The following is a 14,437-nucleotide window of genomic DNA, read 5'->3' as shown; positions in this document are numbered from 1 at the left end:
TCACCGTTTCTTCGAGCTCGTGCCATCGGGACGGAGATATAGAACAATGCAGGCAAGAATGAGCCGTCTCAGGAACAGTTTCTTCTATAGAGCGATTTTGTCCTTAAATGGAAAGTCTGGACTTTGAAGTCATCTTATTTTACTTGTTATATTGTACCATATTGCCCTGTTTTAATTAGGTTTTTGTAGTATTTTTTTTTATTATGTGGAATGCTTTATCTGAGTGGATGTGGTAACCGAGCAATTTCGTTGTTTTCGTTGATTTATCTTACCTTTTAAAATAAAATATTAAAGATTTTCCCCATTTACAAAAGCACATGCATTGTCTCTTTCTTCAGGTTGTGTTTTCTACAGATCAGTTATATTTGTTGTGAGACATTGGTATTATATGTAGTATAGAATTGGGAAGAAAAGAGAGGGGGTGGGGTGGTAAAGCTTATGTTCTTTTACTTAGTGTTTTTGTGTCAGCGTCACTTGAGTAGGTTCTCTTTCTATTCACCTGTTAGGTTTCCTTGGTGGTGAGAGAGGTTAGGGTGACCTAGGATGTGATTGATTGTCTTTGGCTGCAGTGGGATTTGTTTGTGCGTCTGTGAGGGGCGGTGTTGTTGAGTTAAGTTAGCCACATTGAATCGTCTGCTGTCGGGTTCGTATTGTTGTCTTGTAGGGCTGTGTTAAAGGGGAGCCACACTGGAGTGAAAGCTATTTCTTCCCGTGTCAGTTGCAGTCTGTTGGTTGGCTTTTCTAGCAAGGCTGTTTCCCATTCTACTTGATACCAGTGTTCCGTGTTTATTCCTGACAGGTCCTTCCAGTGTTTCCAGGCTATGATGTTTCTGGCTGCTGAGAGTAGGTGGGTTATGAGCTCTTTATAGTGTGAGTGGGCATTGTTATCTTGGAAAATATTCAATAGGGCCAGTTCTGGGGTGACTTCTAGTACCAGTTTAGTTATTTTGCTTATTTCTTGAATGCCTGTTGTCCAGAAGAGTTGGGCTTGGGGGCATTCCCACCACATGTGGAGGTTTGCTGCTACGGATTTAAAGGGAGGTTTAGAACACATTCTAGTCCATTGGGTGGGGTTGATTTTGTAGCCTATGTCATCCTCCCATTGTTTATTGATTGCGTCAAGGGGGTTTGTGGGGCTTTGGAGCAGTGTTTTGTATATCGTGGATGCCACCCCCTTGCCATGTCCCATTGCTGTTAGGAGAAAGTTTTCGAAGGTGGTCAAGGGCCTAGTGGCTGTTGATCTAACTACTGGATTATTTAAGAAGGTATGTAGTTGATGGTGTGTTAGCCATGGTATTTGGGTGTCCCCTTGTTTGTTTTGTATTTCTTGTGTCGATATGGGTTTGCTGTTTTTGTAGAAGTCTGCTAGGCGATATAGGCCTTTGGCTTGCCAGGTTTATATCTGAAGATTTTTTTTGCTGCATGGTGGAAGAGTGGGTACCACCCATATGTTCAATTCTTTTTTGGGGTGGTTTGACCCCAGTTATGAAAAAGGGTTTAAACAATGGCAAAACAGTTGTTGATGAAGATGTGCTGAAATAACAAATAATTTCCATGATAGGTACAGCCACAGTGCAGAAGTTCAAGTGCGCCTTCAGTTTTTGACATGTGTCTTTTCAACTCTAGGATCACCAGATCATTTCAGTAAGTTCTAAATATATGTACATATATGTACACATACTTTTTCTTTTAAATAACAAGGTTGATTTGCTGGAACCGTATAATAGAAATACCATTGTTACATCAGCCAGACAAACAAGGGAAGTAACAGAAAGGAAATGGCTTCTTTCTTTAAAGCTAAAATAAAATGAATACTAAGAGCCTGGTAGCCATCTTAAGATATCTGAAACATAGAAGATGGAGCAAGCTTGCTTTTTGCTGCCCCAGAGTGTAGGATCCAAACTAATGGGTAAAATTAGGAAGAACTTCCTGACAGTAAGAGCTTTTTGACAGTGGAATGGACTAACCCAAAGGTGACGGACTCTCATTCATTGGAGATTTTAAGAAGGTTGGCTGGCCCATCTGTCAGGGATTCTTTAGCTTTTATTCCTATATAACAAGGGGTTGGGCCAGATGACCCTTGGGTTCCCTTCCAGCTCTAGAGTTCTACCATTTAATAAGTTTGAGAAGCCAAGTTGTTTAGCCCTTTAGAGCTTTTAGGGCTCTTCCGGGTTGGTGTGATTTGAGAGACTGAAGGTGCTGTTTCAATCCCGTCAATGATACAGGTAAAACCAGCAGACAGGCGTGTGTGGGATCAGGTTGCCTTGCTGTGTTTACTGTGGGAATGACTTTTGGGGAAAGAAGTTAGCTGTCTTTTACCAGGATGTTGTCATATGTTGCTTTGAATCTCTAGGGTTGAGTCTGGAGCAAGTAGACATACTATGGCACTGTTTAGTAGAAGATTCTGAATGCTTTGACGATGCTCTGCACTGGTTCTTAAATCAAGTGCGAAGCAAAGACCAGCATGCCATGGGAATGGAAACCTACAAGCATCTTTTTTTAGAAAAGGTAGAAGGGAAATAGCTTCTTACATACAAAACCTATTAACTTTTCTCTTTGAAAACAAGGCTGATGTTGATGGAAGCAAAACATGCTTTTATTTTATTTAGATGCCTCAGCTAAAGCCCGAAACCATTAGTATGACTGGATTAAACTTGTTTCAGCATTTATGTAACTTGGCTCGATTGGCTACTAGTGCATATGATGGCGGTTCAAACTCAGAGGTAAGCAAGAGTATTACATTGCTGTTTCCCTTCTTTCAAAGTTTTACATAACTCTTCAGTTCTTCACGAGATAGATTTACTATACTTAGTGAATATTTGCTGAGCGGTACAATTTAGTAAATGCAGTTTGACCTTTCTGTGTTCCTGTGTTAAGACTTCCTGTTCTGTAAATGATAAGCAGCAGCTTATCTGACAAGGGAGTTGTAACTACCATATCAGAGATACTGAGATTGGGAATTATGTCTCTTGAGAACTAAGGATGCTGTTTCTCCTTGGAAGAAAGCAGTTTGTATACGTTTGGTATGGAACTGGCTGAAGTTGTATCTTGCCTATGTAAAGAGTTGAAATGGTGGTGGTGGTGGGTTAGATTATTTCTATTGACCTTTGCATGAAAATAGGGTGGAAATCAGTTTTCAGAAAGCTGCCCAGTTGATTTGGGATTGTTATTTTACTCAGTCCTGTTAATGGAAGCCAAGGATTCTGAAAAGGGGGAAGTGGAGCTGCTAAGGAAGTTGAACCATAACTTAAAACTACCCTCACTCTGCATGGGTTTTGATATAACTCCAAACTACGATGAGGAAACTTTCAGTTTTTAACCTTCTCTGCACAGCCGTATTAGAGGATGAGTCGCCCAGAGTCTTTCATAGATCACAAAACATAGTTTAGCATTATTTTCAAACATGTCTGACCAGTACACCAATAAGTGGGGGCAGGGGGACAGACAGAAAGCACCTCTGTTAACCTGTACTGGCAACCCCCAATTTGTGTGGGGATTGCGGTCTGTGAAACTGCATGCAATTGAAACAGCCTGCTCCGCCCTTTCAGTGACGTCTTTTATGACGTTTCTGGGTCAATTCCGGGTTCAGCGTTGTGCGCGATCGCATACATATTGGTTCCTCCTAAAACGGGGGTTGCCTGTGTTGTGAAAAATGCATAGATGATAACATGATATTGACATGATAATGATTAGGTGATCATTCGTATAAAAGAAATAACCCAGTTTCTCACTTCTTTTTTGCAGTTATGTGGCATGGACCAATTCTGGGGTATTGCTTTAAGAGCACAGTCTGGAGATGTGAGCCGTGCAGCTATACAGTATATTAACTCCTATTATATTAATGGTATGATATAATTCAGTTTAAGATACTGTGTGTTGCTCAGTCCCATGTTGTATATCAGTGATACCGTACTTCAACTCTCTTTTTCTTAGGGGGGCAGATAAGTTTCATCATGCTTACGGAACGTTTTCTTATAAATCATATTTTAGGTAAAACGGGTCTGGAGAAAGAGCAAGAATTTATTAGCAAGTGCATGGAAAGCCTAATGATAGCATCCAGTAATCTTGAGCAGGATTCTCACTCCAGCCTCACCATTATTGAACGAGGACTTCTGATGCTCAAGACACATTTGGAAGCTTTTCGGAGAAGGTAAACTATGTCTATAGTTACTTTATTTAATAAAGTTGCTGTTTAATGATATTCATGGAATCACACAGGGTGCTTGCACTAGCCTCATAGAATTTAATGGTGGTTTATCTTTTTCCCAGTTGTCACATACAGTCGTACCTCGGTTTACGACCCGCTCGGGTTGCGAACACTTAGGGTTACGAACTCCGCAAACCCGGAAGTGTTTTCGGCGCGCGCGCGTCCCGCGCATGCGCAGAAGCAGCACACACGCTATGCGCAGAAGCGGCGCTCGGTTTGCAACTTTTTTGGGTTACGAACCGCGATCCGGAAAGGATCGTGTTCGTAACCCGAGGTACTACTGTACAGTCATATGGGCTGCTGTTAGTAAGTGCACTATTATTTTGGTACCTTCATCAAAGTAAACATTGTTAAAGGGGTCTAGAGAGTTCACAACCAGCAATATTACCCCCCCCCCATTAAAATCAGTGTTTAGGCACTGCCAAACATATGGTAAATATGCTTTCCTTTTGAACAGCTCATTCGATGCCATATATATCAAACTCTTCCTGAAATGCCCCTAGTTTCAATTGCAGATTGTTCCCCTTCAGCTCATGCAACTGGCTTTACAGTTCTTTGGATCCTGGCCAAAGTTTATAACGGCAAGATTCAAAAGGTTCAGAAATTCATGGAGTCTCCTTTCCTTGCCCCAGCTTTAGCCACACCCCAAATGCCAGCCTGAATAGGAAAGTCTAAAACGCTACCATAAGAAATGTTTAGGTGGTTCAATTGGTTTAAGACACAAATTGCCAATGAATTTCCTTTTTATATGATAAATATTATTTCTTTCTCAGGTTTGCTTATCATCTGCGACAGTGGCAAATTGAGGGCACTGGCATCAGCAGCCATTTAAAAGCCTTGAGTGACAAACAGTCATTGCCTCTCAGAATTGTTTGCCAGCCAGCTGGGCTTCCTGACAAGGTACAGTCTAGCAAGTTTTTTCTGAAAGAGCATTGTATTATGTCCCTGCTTTCCCGCTATTTTCAGCTAAACAAATTTGTTATGTTTCAGATGACAATTGAAATGTATCCGAGTGATCAGGTAGCCGATCTGAGAGCCGAAGTTACACATTGGTATGAGAATTTGCAGAAAGAGCAGCTAAACCAACAGGCTCAGCTGCAGGAGTTTGGCCAAAGCAGTCGGAAAGGAGATTTTCCGGGTATGTTTTAAAGCATGTTGACATAACTTCAGCAGGGTGGATTTGATTTAAATCAAACTGATTTAAGTCACGATTTAAGTCACGATTTAAATCACTAGTCAGTAAGGCTTGATTTAAATCATAGTTTTCTACATAAAGAAATCACGATTTAAATCACTAGTCAGTAAGGCTTGATTTAAATCATAGTTTTCTACATAAAGAAATCACGATTTAAATCACTAGTCAGTAAGGCTTGATTTAAATAATAGTTTACTACATAAAGACAAATTCTTGCTGGTATAACTTTAATATGCAAGTAGATGAAGATTTTTAGAATAACAACTTTTCATATTAGTTTTTTATCCCCAGTTTGATAGATTAATCATTCATATTTGGACAACTTTACTGTTGTACTTAGGAAGGAGAAAAAATAATCATTACCTTAATAATAACAATTTAAATAGATTTATTCAACTGAAACAATAACATTACAGCATATGTTATTTGCTTAAACAAACATCCATGTTTGTTAACTAATTTGGCTAAACAAAAACAATATATATATATATATATATATATATATATATATATATATATATGAAGAAACTTAGACTGTCAGCCCAGCCTACACATGAAAAACTTAAATACTGTCCACTCCAAACAATCAGAAAAATATTGTTTCTATTCTAATCACTGAACTTCTTGAAATTTAGCACTGAAGGGGTTGTTTCTGTATTCATTGGTTTGTAGAACAATAGGATTAAGGTCTTTTTCTCAACTTTGTTCATGTTATAACATTTTTGCTGTGAAGAAGAGGCATGTGATCTCTGTTGAGTCAAATTCAGTTTTGAGAACTGCAAAAGTAAACCAAGCATCTGTGATAATATCTTGTAGGCAGAGAAACTGCCCAATAATCTTACAAAAACCTCTGGAAGAGCATGACATTGTGAATGGATTAATGGAATTTATTTACCCCCAAAATTAAACATATACAACCTTATTCTACATAGTTAAAAAACTAATCTTTATTTCATGATGGAATAACCTTTGGATGGTAATATATGAATGGTAATAAATGCTCAAAAAGCATTTTATTTTTAAAAATCCGATTTAAATAAAAAAAATCGATTTAAATAAAAAAATCTGTTGTTTTTTTTTATTTTAAAAAATCATTGATTTTTATCCACCCTGAACTTCAGCCTGGCTTCTTTGCCCCTCATTTAGAATACTTCTGAAGTAAACACAACTAAGGGAAATGCAGTGGTACCTCATAAGACGAATGCCCTGCAAGACGAATTTTCCGCAAGACGAATGCGTCTTGCGATCTGATCTGATGGTGACTCGCAAGACAAATTCATTTTACGAAAAAATTGTCTTGCGAATCACGGTTTCCCATAGGAATGCATTGAAATTTAATTAATGTGCTCCTATGGGCAAAAAAATGCATTCCTATGGGAAACCGTGATTCGCAAGATGAATTTTTTGCAAAATGAATTGACTCACGGAACAAATTAAATTCGTCTTGCAAGGCACCACTGTAGCAGTGTGGGTGGCCTTGTTTCTCCTTCGATTTTAACAGGATTTAATGTTCATACAAGGTTAGCATTTCTTCTACAAATGCTAGTTTTTCTTAAATATCATCTCCAAATTAGTATATTTTTATTATATAGTATAATAATAGTAATAATGATCTGTGTTGATAAAGGAAATGAGCCAACACCCCCCAATTGATTTTCTTTTTTTCAATGATCAAATAGTGAAGCAAGTTGTGATGTTTCTTTAGGTGGCCTCATGGGACCTGTGAGAATGATCTCTTCTGGACATGAACTAACAACTGACTACGATGAAAAAACTCTTCATGAATTGGGCTTTAAAGATATGCAGGTAGTGAGAAACATATCAAAGAGGTCATTTTACAACATTTTACATTGTCACATGGTAATGGTTTTCATTTCCACAGTAACATCGATGTACATGCTGGTATGCAGAGTTTCATAAGCAAAAACAAGAGACAGGTCTCGGGAAACCTAAAATCTAAAGCAGACAGCAGGGGAATGTTGCAGTCTATTTAGTTTCCTACTCCAGCTAATGCTCATGTAAAATAGAAATGTTCTTCATACAGCAGTGAGCATTGCTGCTACTTGGTTGCCTTGAGGGGGAAAGCCATGCTTTGAAGTAAGGTAATTATGAACATAGTACTTAAAGATGCAAGCAATTTTATCTCATGTTTTCAAGATGTGGGCACTGAGGAGGGGGTTGTATCTTCCCTTGGGGTCGTAAGTAAGGTTGAAATGTTATTCGCCAGCTATATCCCAAGGAGGAGCAGAGCCCCTTTTAGACCACCAAATGTCTTTCCCTAGGGAAGTATTATAATATTGTCTTCATGCATATTGATTTTGTTAAAGACTGCAGAGTTGGTGGGCCACAACCCTCTTCACCTTTCTCAGTCGCACTGTTACACTTTTAGTTGGATCTCTTTAATCATTTTTTTTTAAAAAAATACTCTCCACTGTTTCTTCTCTTGTGGCTGTATTATTCTTTACAGTACCACTTTTAAGATCATTGCCGTTAAGGACTCTCTCTGGCGTACAGACTTGTTCCTTGCCAGGTTTTGTGCATTTTGTCTTCAGCTACAGGAGCAGGCTTTTGGGCAGCATTTGATAGTGTGCTTAAAACCACTTGGTGCACATTACAGATGGGGTGGGTGGGATGGCAGTTGTCTTCGAAAAGCTGCCTTACGGACATGTTGATTACAGTACATGCTTCTTCTTACAAATAAATCCCTATTTGTTATTCCAAGATGGTGTTTGTGTCCTTGGGAGCTCCACGGAGAGAGCGAAAGGGAGAAGGTGTTCAGCTTCCCGCATCCTGCTTACCACCACCTCAGAAGGACAACATTCCGATGCTCTTACTCCTGCAAGAACCTCATCTTACCACCCTGTTTGATTTGCTGGAGATGCTTGCCTCCTTTAAACCTCCTCCTGCTGAAGTGGCTATGGAAGATAGCGAGGTAATTTTAATCAAATTCTTATGGCTGTGCCTACTTGCTGCACTCACCAACCCCCTGCCATTCTCCCCACATTAACCTCCCCACCCCATGCAACAATTAAGCTCTCTATTCACCTTCCCAGGCCCATTTTTGAAGCCACATTTTCATTCAGTAATCTTGGTATAGTATTATGAATGAATGTCGTCCTACATCTTTGGTTGTAAATATCACGTGTTTCATTTAGGTTGAATTAATTATGATTTAACGTGAGGCATTTTGTATGTTTGTTCACAGAGTCTAAAATGTGAAGAACTTCATCTTCATGCAGAAAATCTGTCCAGGCGAGTTTGGGAGTTGTTGATGCTTCTGCCTACTTGTCCCAATATGCTCCAGGCATTTCAAAATATTTCTGATGAACAGGTGAGTGAAGAATCACTCCTTATATATTTGCATCTGTCAACACATGAGGCTGGTAGCCTCTTACGGCGTTTTCATTCATTCTGTTTTTGGTGGCATGTTGGTGTCACGTGTTCCAGTGCCCATGACGGTTGGTTTGCCATCTCTGGCAATGCCAGTTAGGAATGGTATTGTCACGAAAAGTATCAGAAGCACGTCTAGGAGAGTGTTGGCTTTGTTGACATGTTCACAACAGCTCAAGTGTAAATTCATTTGAATTGGCATGTTCGTTCATTGGAATTGGCATGTTCATTCATTCATGGTGTGGCATCAGGCACCTGCATGGTAGTGCACCAGAGATTCCTGTTGCGCTTACATGGTATCATGCATGGTGAATTCTTCTGACCCAGATATTAACACTATGAATGCCAAAAGTGCAAGAGCATTCACAAATGCGTACAGGCCAAAGCTGCTTGGAGTTTTGAAGCTCAGTGAAATTGTACTAGAAAGGCTATAGGAAACGATGGCGGAGTGCTCTTATTGACCCACTGACAATACATCCTGGGATAGCAGGTGGAGACAGTTTTACATTTCGGTGGTTGTGCTGATTTATTATAGCAACACTTGCACCGAACTGTACATACTTCTCTTTGAGTTACTGTAAAAGCTCTGTATTTTCTTACGTTTCAGCCACCATGTGTGAGAGGATATTTGAAAGTTGTTCTCTATGGCCGTGATCTAATGTATGTGTGAGTGAGGGAGAACCCTGGACATAGTGGAGTATTTCTTTGAAGTTTTCCCTGCAACACTGCGGAAGACAATAAGCTATGTTTCAGTTTAATATTTTTTTTTAAAAAAAGTAAACTGAAAACAGGTTGCTTCTTCTGTAGAAACCACAAAGAAACTACCACTGCTTTGAGGTTTTGTTTGTTTGTTTTTTAAATTACAATCAAGCAGTTAATATGTTTTATGGAATAAATTCCAGTATTTTCTTCTTTTGATTTCACTTTGGCTTCAGGGTGAAAAACCAGAACCCACCAGCGCTCCCCAAACCACAACCCAAGAACCTTTGTTTCATGTTGTCCACATCAGTAGTTTTCAGTCTGAATAGTTAATAAACCTTATACCCAAATTATTGCTCATCATTTCTAACCTGGTGTGCTGGTGTTGCTTATTTCTTCACTTACAAGTTATACTATTCTGTCTTTTTTAAAAGGGTAATGATGGGTTCAACTGGAAAGATCTTTTGAGAATAAAAAGTGCCCACAAACTTTTGTATGCCCTTGAAATAATTGAAGCTCTTGGAAAACCCAACAGAAGAATAAGGCGGGAATCCACGGTAGTGTCATTCTTTTTCCTATGCATAGTATGAAGTGCCTTTTATAATCTGTGTATTTTTTGTAATGCTAATGTTCTCGTCCTTGACTTTAGGGAAGTTACAGTGATCTGTATCCAGATTCTGATGACTCAAGTGAAGATCAAATAGAAAACAGTAAAAACACATGGAGCTGCAAGGTTTGATACTACTATTGAAAGCTATTCCAGTGATTGCATGCATAATCTTTATTCTGTTGGTGTTAGTCTGACATTTCAGAACTTGCATAAGTGAAGGCACAATTTTAAGAGAAAGGTCTAGCTTGCTGAAACCGTAATGTGAAAGTATTATGTGAATGATCCTATCAGTGGGGTATTTTACAAGTTAACAGAGAATAAGGTAGTAGAGTAAGATAGCAGAGATTCCCGACTGCTTCCATTTTAGACAGCAAATGTGGGATTGCATTTTTGAAAGTGTGTAAAACCAAAAGGAAACATGAACTCTTTTTCTTGAGTCAATAAAAAGTTGCTCGGTAATGTACACAAATATTCTTGTATCCTGCGACCAAAGTTGTTTTGAGTTTTCGTTTGCTCTTAACTGCTACTTTTTTTTTTGTTGTAGTTCGTTGCTTCTGGAGGGCTTCAGCAGCTCCTGGAAATCTTTAACTCTGGGATTCTAGAGCCTAAAGAGCAGGAATCATGGACTGTGGTAGGTGGCGTGCCTGGTTCTTAACCATAAGATGGGTTACCATTGCATAGGCGTGCTGTTGGAAGCTTGTGTGTCAGTTGTTTTCTGCCAACGGAGTATATTTTCACAGTCCTTTTCAGAAGCTCTTGGGGCTTTATGATCTGCAGTGCATATGGGACTCTTTGAGCTGTGGGAATTTCTACAGTGTTCCTATAGTTCTGCTTTTAAAATGTCCTGCTATTAGCTGAATAAATTGCAAAGGAAAGCCAAGCTAATCCAGGCTTTTCTTACTTGCAGTGGCTACTAGACTGTCTTGCGTGCTTGCTGAAGTTGATATGCCAGTTTGCGGTAGATCCGTCTGATCTGGATTTGGCTTATCACGACGTCTTTGCCTGGTCTGGAGTAGCAGAGAGCCACAGGAAAAGAACTTGGCCAGGGAAATCACGCAAGACTGCGGGAGACCACACAAAGGGCTTGCATATACCTCGCTTGACAGAGGTGAGAAACGAACAGTGCATATTCAGTGAATTTCAACATAATCTTTTTTGAACTTGGCTTATCCTGATGCATACTGGTTCTTTCAGTCTTGGATTCTTCAGCTATGTGGCTTCCATTCCCAAGACTTAAAAAAGACACGGTGTGCATGCAGACACAGGCATACAGACAGAGTCCACTTGTTTGTAGACTGCATACCTAGAGAATAAAAGAGAGAGATTTTTGTTAGTACTTCAATACAGTCTGAAATCCCCCTCCAAAAAAATATTTTCCAAATACTATGGTTTCTCCCACTCTTTGCGTGCAAAAGATCCCAGCTTCAACCCCAAGCACCTCCTGTAAATAAGCAAACAAACAAAAAAGGGTGAGGCAGCACGTGATGGCAATCCAGTCAGAGTAGAAAACACTTAAAGACAGATAGTCTGGGCTGATATAAAATGGTTTCCTACAGGTCTTCAGGTTACATACGAAAATTACTTAGTAGAAAGAAATCATCTGATAAAAATGTTCAGCAAATGAAGCAGTGTGTTCATTGAACAAGAAGCTTAAACCGTGCTGTGTAAATATTCCATATTTACACATTAACAAGAGGACTTTTCCTCTGCACCTTAAATTAGCATAAAGCTTAAGTATGAAGGTACCATTTCACGTGTAATATTAATGGCTGCGACTGCACAGGCTGTAGCCTGCATCACGAGAGGCTTGGGAGGCAAACCATCCGACCCCCTTGTTAACTACCACTACCACCAAGTGCATATCTTTTTTATGGTTGCTGCTGCTAAACAGCCCTTAAAGTCCAGAATGGCTCAACCTCCTTGCGTTGCATTTAGGTGTATGGTGAATAAACACTGCCTCATTGGCAGATTTTCATAGAAAATTTGAATGTACTTGGATGGATGGCTGAAGTTCAGGGTATCTTGCTTATCACTCCAATACATAGAGTCAGAACATTTATTTTTCTGATTTGATTTAAAGCATAAGAAATATGTTATATTTTAAGATAGCAGTTGCATTAACTGTTTTCTTTTGGCTTCAATTTTTTTAAAGGTATTTCTTGTACTTGTCCAGGGAACCAGTTTGATACAGCGACTTATGTGTGTTGCCTATACATATGACAACCTGGCGCCTAGGTACAATAACCTTTTTTTAATATCTTTGGTAAGATTTATAGTATACATATTTGCATTAAAGCGTCGTACTGAATTCCCAGTTTCAGAAAGGATTATGAAGTTACAAATAGACGAAGCTATTTAGGTTTTCTTTAAAGTGTCTTTATTAGTTCAGTAATTTGCAAACTTGAGCCGCAAACCAGCCCTCAAGAGCTGAAGGAAAAGTGAGCAACTGCATGTGCTGCCTTGATTGTTACTTGGTGCCCAAAGGCTGGCCAAAGAAGACCCCAGAGGCCTCGAGAGATTGAAAGAAGGTTGTTAGGTTAGCCCAGAGCTGCCCAATTAGCCACTACAGTGGTACCTCGACTTATGAAGGCGATCCGTTCCGCGGCGCTCTTCGGAAGTTGAAACCTTGGAAGTCGAAGCGTCCATTTTGTGCATGCGCATGTGCGGCGAAAATACTTCCGGGTTAGCGGACTTCGGAAGCCGAAACCTTCAGAAGTCGAGGCATTCGTAAGTTGAGGTACCACTGTATTCTGCATCAGTGTTGGGCATCATTCTGGTTGCTGAAGACACTTGGTTTGGCTTTTCCATTTGTCCTGATCCCTGTTGGTGTGAATACTGGCAGTTCCCACAGCCCTCATTGCTGGCACAGGATGCAGCAGATCCGCTATTTTTCAGACATGCTAAATATATTTCTCCAAGGAGAAGTAAGCTGATCTCAAGGGAGTTACAGCCCACACCAAGTTAGGAATCTGCCTGTCATGAGTATCTCTGAGTATCTCAGGGGGCCTAAATCAGGTCTGTTCCCAGCAGCCGTTGCTAACTTGGCGCAAGGTGCCGCACAGTATGACCTCTCTGCTTTGCCCTTGGATTAGGCCCCCTTTCCCCTAATTTAATATTAGAAATACTACAGCATTTAAGTTAGTTCCTGCATTTGCATAGTTATGAAAAATCCTGCATTTTAGTTTGTTCTCTGCTAGTCTCATTGCACAAAGCATCCTGGGGGAAAATTAGGAGCAGAGCACAAAACCCTCCATATTAAATTATATTTTAACATTTTGATAATCCATTGAGAACAAATGAGTAATATTTTGAGGAGTGAAATAAAACATCCCTTTTCATTGTTTGTTTTTTTGCGGAAGGCTTTTTTTTTTTTAGAGTTTTGTACCAAGATCTTACTGACTTTATTTTCTTCCTATACAGGGTATTGAAAGCTCAAGCTGATCATAGGTCAAGACATGAAGGTTAGTGAATAAATGAAGACAGGAAGGTTACTAAACCCTTTTTCCCTGATTCGTAGCTAATTGTATATGTCATGTCATTATGAGTAATGGATTTCAGACAGGATTTCCCTTTGCAGTAGAGCTGACCAACAAAACCTTGCTATGGAGAGCATTTATTAGACTTGAGCAGTGAAGCTGCTGTGTTGAAGCATTTATTTTTGCTGTTCAGAGCACTTTCCAGTTTTATTTTATTTAAACATTTTCCCCTCTGCTCTTTAACCTAAAAAGAAGCCCAGAACAGCTTGTAAGTATGTAATATAGTACCTGCCCTCAGGCTTGTAATCTAAAAGCCATGTCATTTCTCAAGGCAAACTTAGTTCTGGTTTCTAACCTTTTATGGAAAGGAGTGGAGGGGGGGGGATTAATTTGAAAGCAAAGCTCACAGAATAGAGCATTATGCACCATTAGGAAACTTAAAAGGGTGGAGATTATCCAGGAGTGGACTGCTCCTCCCACTTGCTTTAGTGTCAGGGTTGTTCATGTGACTTCATGCTTGATCTTCAGTGTCTGGAGTGTTCTGCAGTTCCAGACCTGCCTGCTTCGAAGCAACAGCAAAATTGAGGTGTGTGTGTGTGTGTTTTCATGTTTCATGGACAAGCAGCTGACCACAACATTTTTCTTTCCCTCACTTTGGATAGTGCGCAAGGAATGGTGGGGTGTCACAGCCATCTTTGTTCACCTGATAGTTTATCTGACCTGACAAGGGCTTCTGCTATATGTTTTCTCTATGCTCCGTGGAGTAGAGAACAATAATTGGCTCCAAAGAGGCTTGGAAAGAACTCCTAGGCTAGTTCCATCAAGAAGGCACGAATACCTCATTTTTGTGAAGGCCAGCC

General features: G+C 39.8%; 1 protein-coding gene across 2 annotated transcripts in view; it reads left to right on the top strand.

Annotated features, from left to right (window-relative positions):
- USP34 (ubiquitin specific peptidase 34) overlaps window positions 1-14,437 on the top strand; it is a 104,352-nt gene that overhangs the window by 48,135 nt on the left and 41,780 nt on the right. For both annotated transcript variants that reach the window (XM_035110901.2, XM_035110900.2), the window contains 16 exons: window positions 1,562-1,644; window positions 2,354-2,508; window positions 2,610-2,723; window positions 3,745-3,844; window positions 3,991-4,150; window positions 4,981-5,107; window positions 5,198-5,345; window positions 7,108-7,208; window positions 8,125-8,334; window positions 8,608-8,733; window positions 9,926-10,048; window positions 10,141-10,224; window positions 10,646-10,732; window positions 11,009-11,209; window positions 12,254-12,336; window positions 13,522-13,562. In XM_035110901.2, the coding sequence (XP_034966792.2) occupies window positions 1,562-1,644; window positions 2,354-2,508; window positions 2,610-2,723; window positions 3,745-3,844; window positions 3,991-4,150; window positions 4,981-5,107; window positions 5,198-5,345; window positions 7,108-7,208; window positions 8,125-8,334; window positions 8,608-8,733; window positions 9,926-10,048; window positions 10,141-10,224; window positions 10,646-10,732; window positions 11,009-11,209; window positions 12,254-12,336; window positions 13,522-13,562 (1,943 nt within the window). The remainder of the gene's footprint in view (window positions 1-1,561; window positions 1,645-2,353; window positions 2,509-2,609; window positions 2,724-3,744; window positions 3,845-3,990; window positions 4,151-4,980; window positions 5,108-5,197; window positions 5,346-7,107; window positions 7,209-8,124; window positions 8,335-8,607; window positions 8,734-9,925; window positions 10,049-10,140; window positions 10,225-10,645; window positions 10,733-11,008; window positions 11,210-12,253; window positions 12,337-13,521; window positions 13,563-14,437) is intronic.

The sequence above is a fragment of the Zootoca vivipara genome, chromosome 3 (genome assembly GCF_963506605.1).
Source record: "Zootoca vivipara chromosome 3, rZooViv1.1, whole genome shotgun sequence".
In the NCBI taxonomy this organism is placed as follows: domain Eukaryota; kingdom Metazoa; phylum Chordata; class Lepidosauria; order Squamata; family Lacertidae; genus Zootoca; species Zootoca vivipara.
The sequence above is the reverse complement of the archived record's forward strand: the minus strand, read 5'-3'. Positions and strand labels throughout refer to the sequence as shown.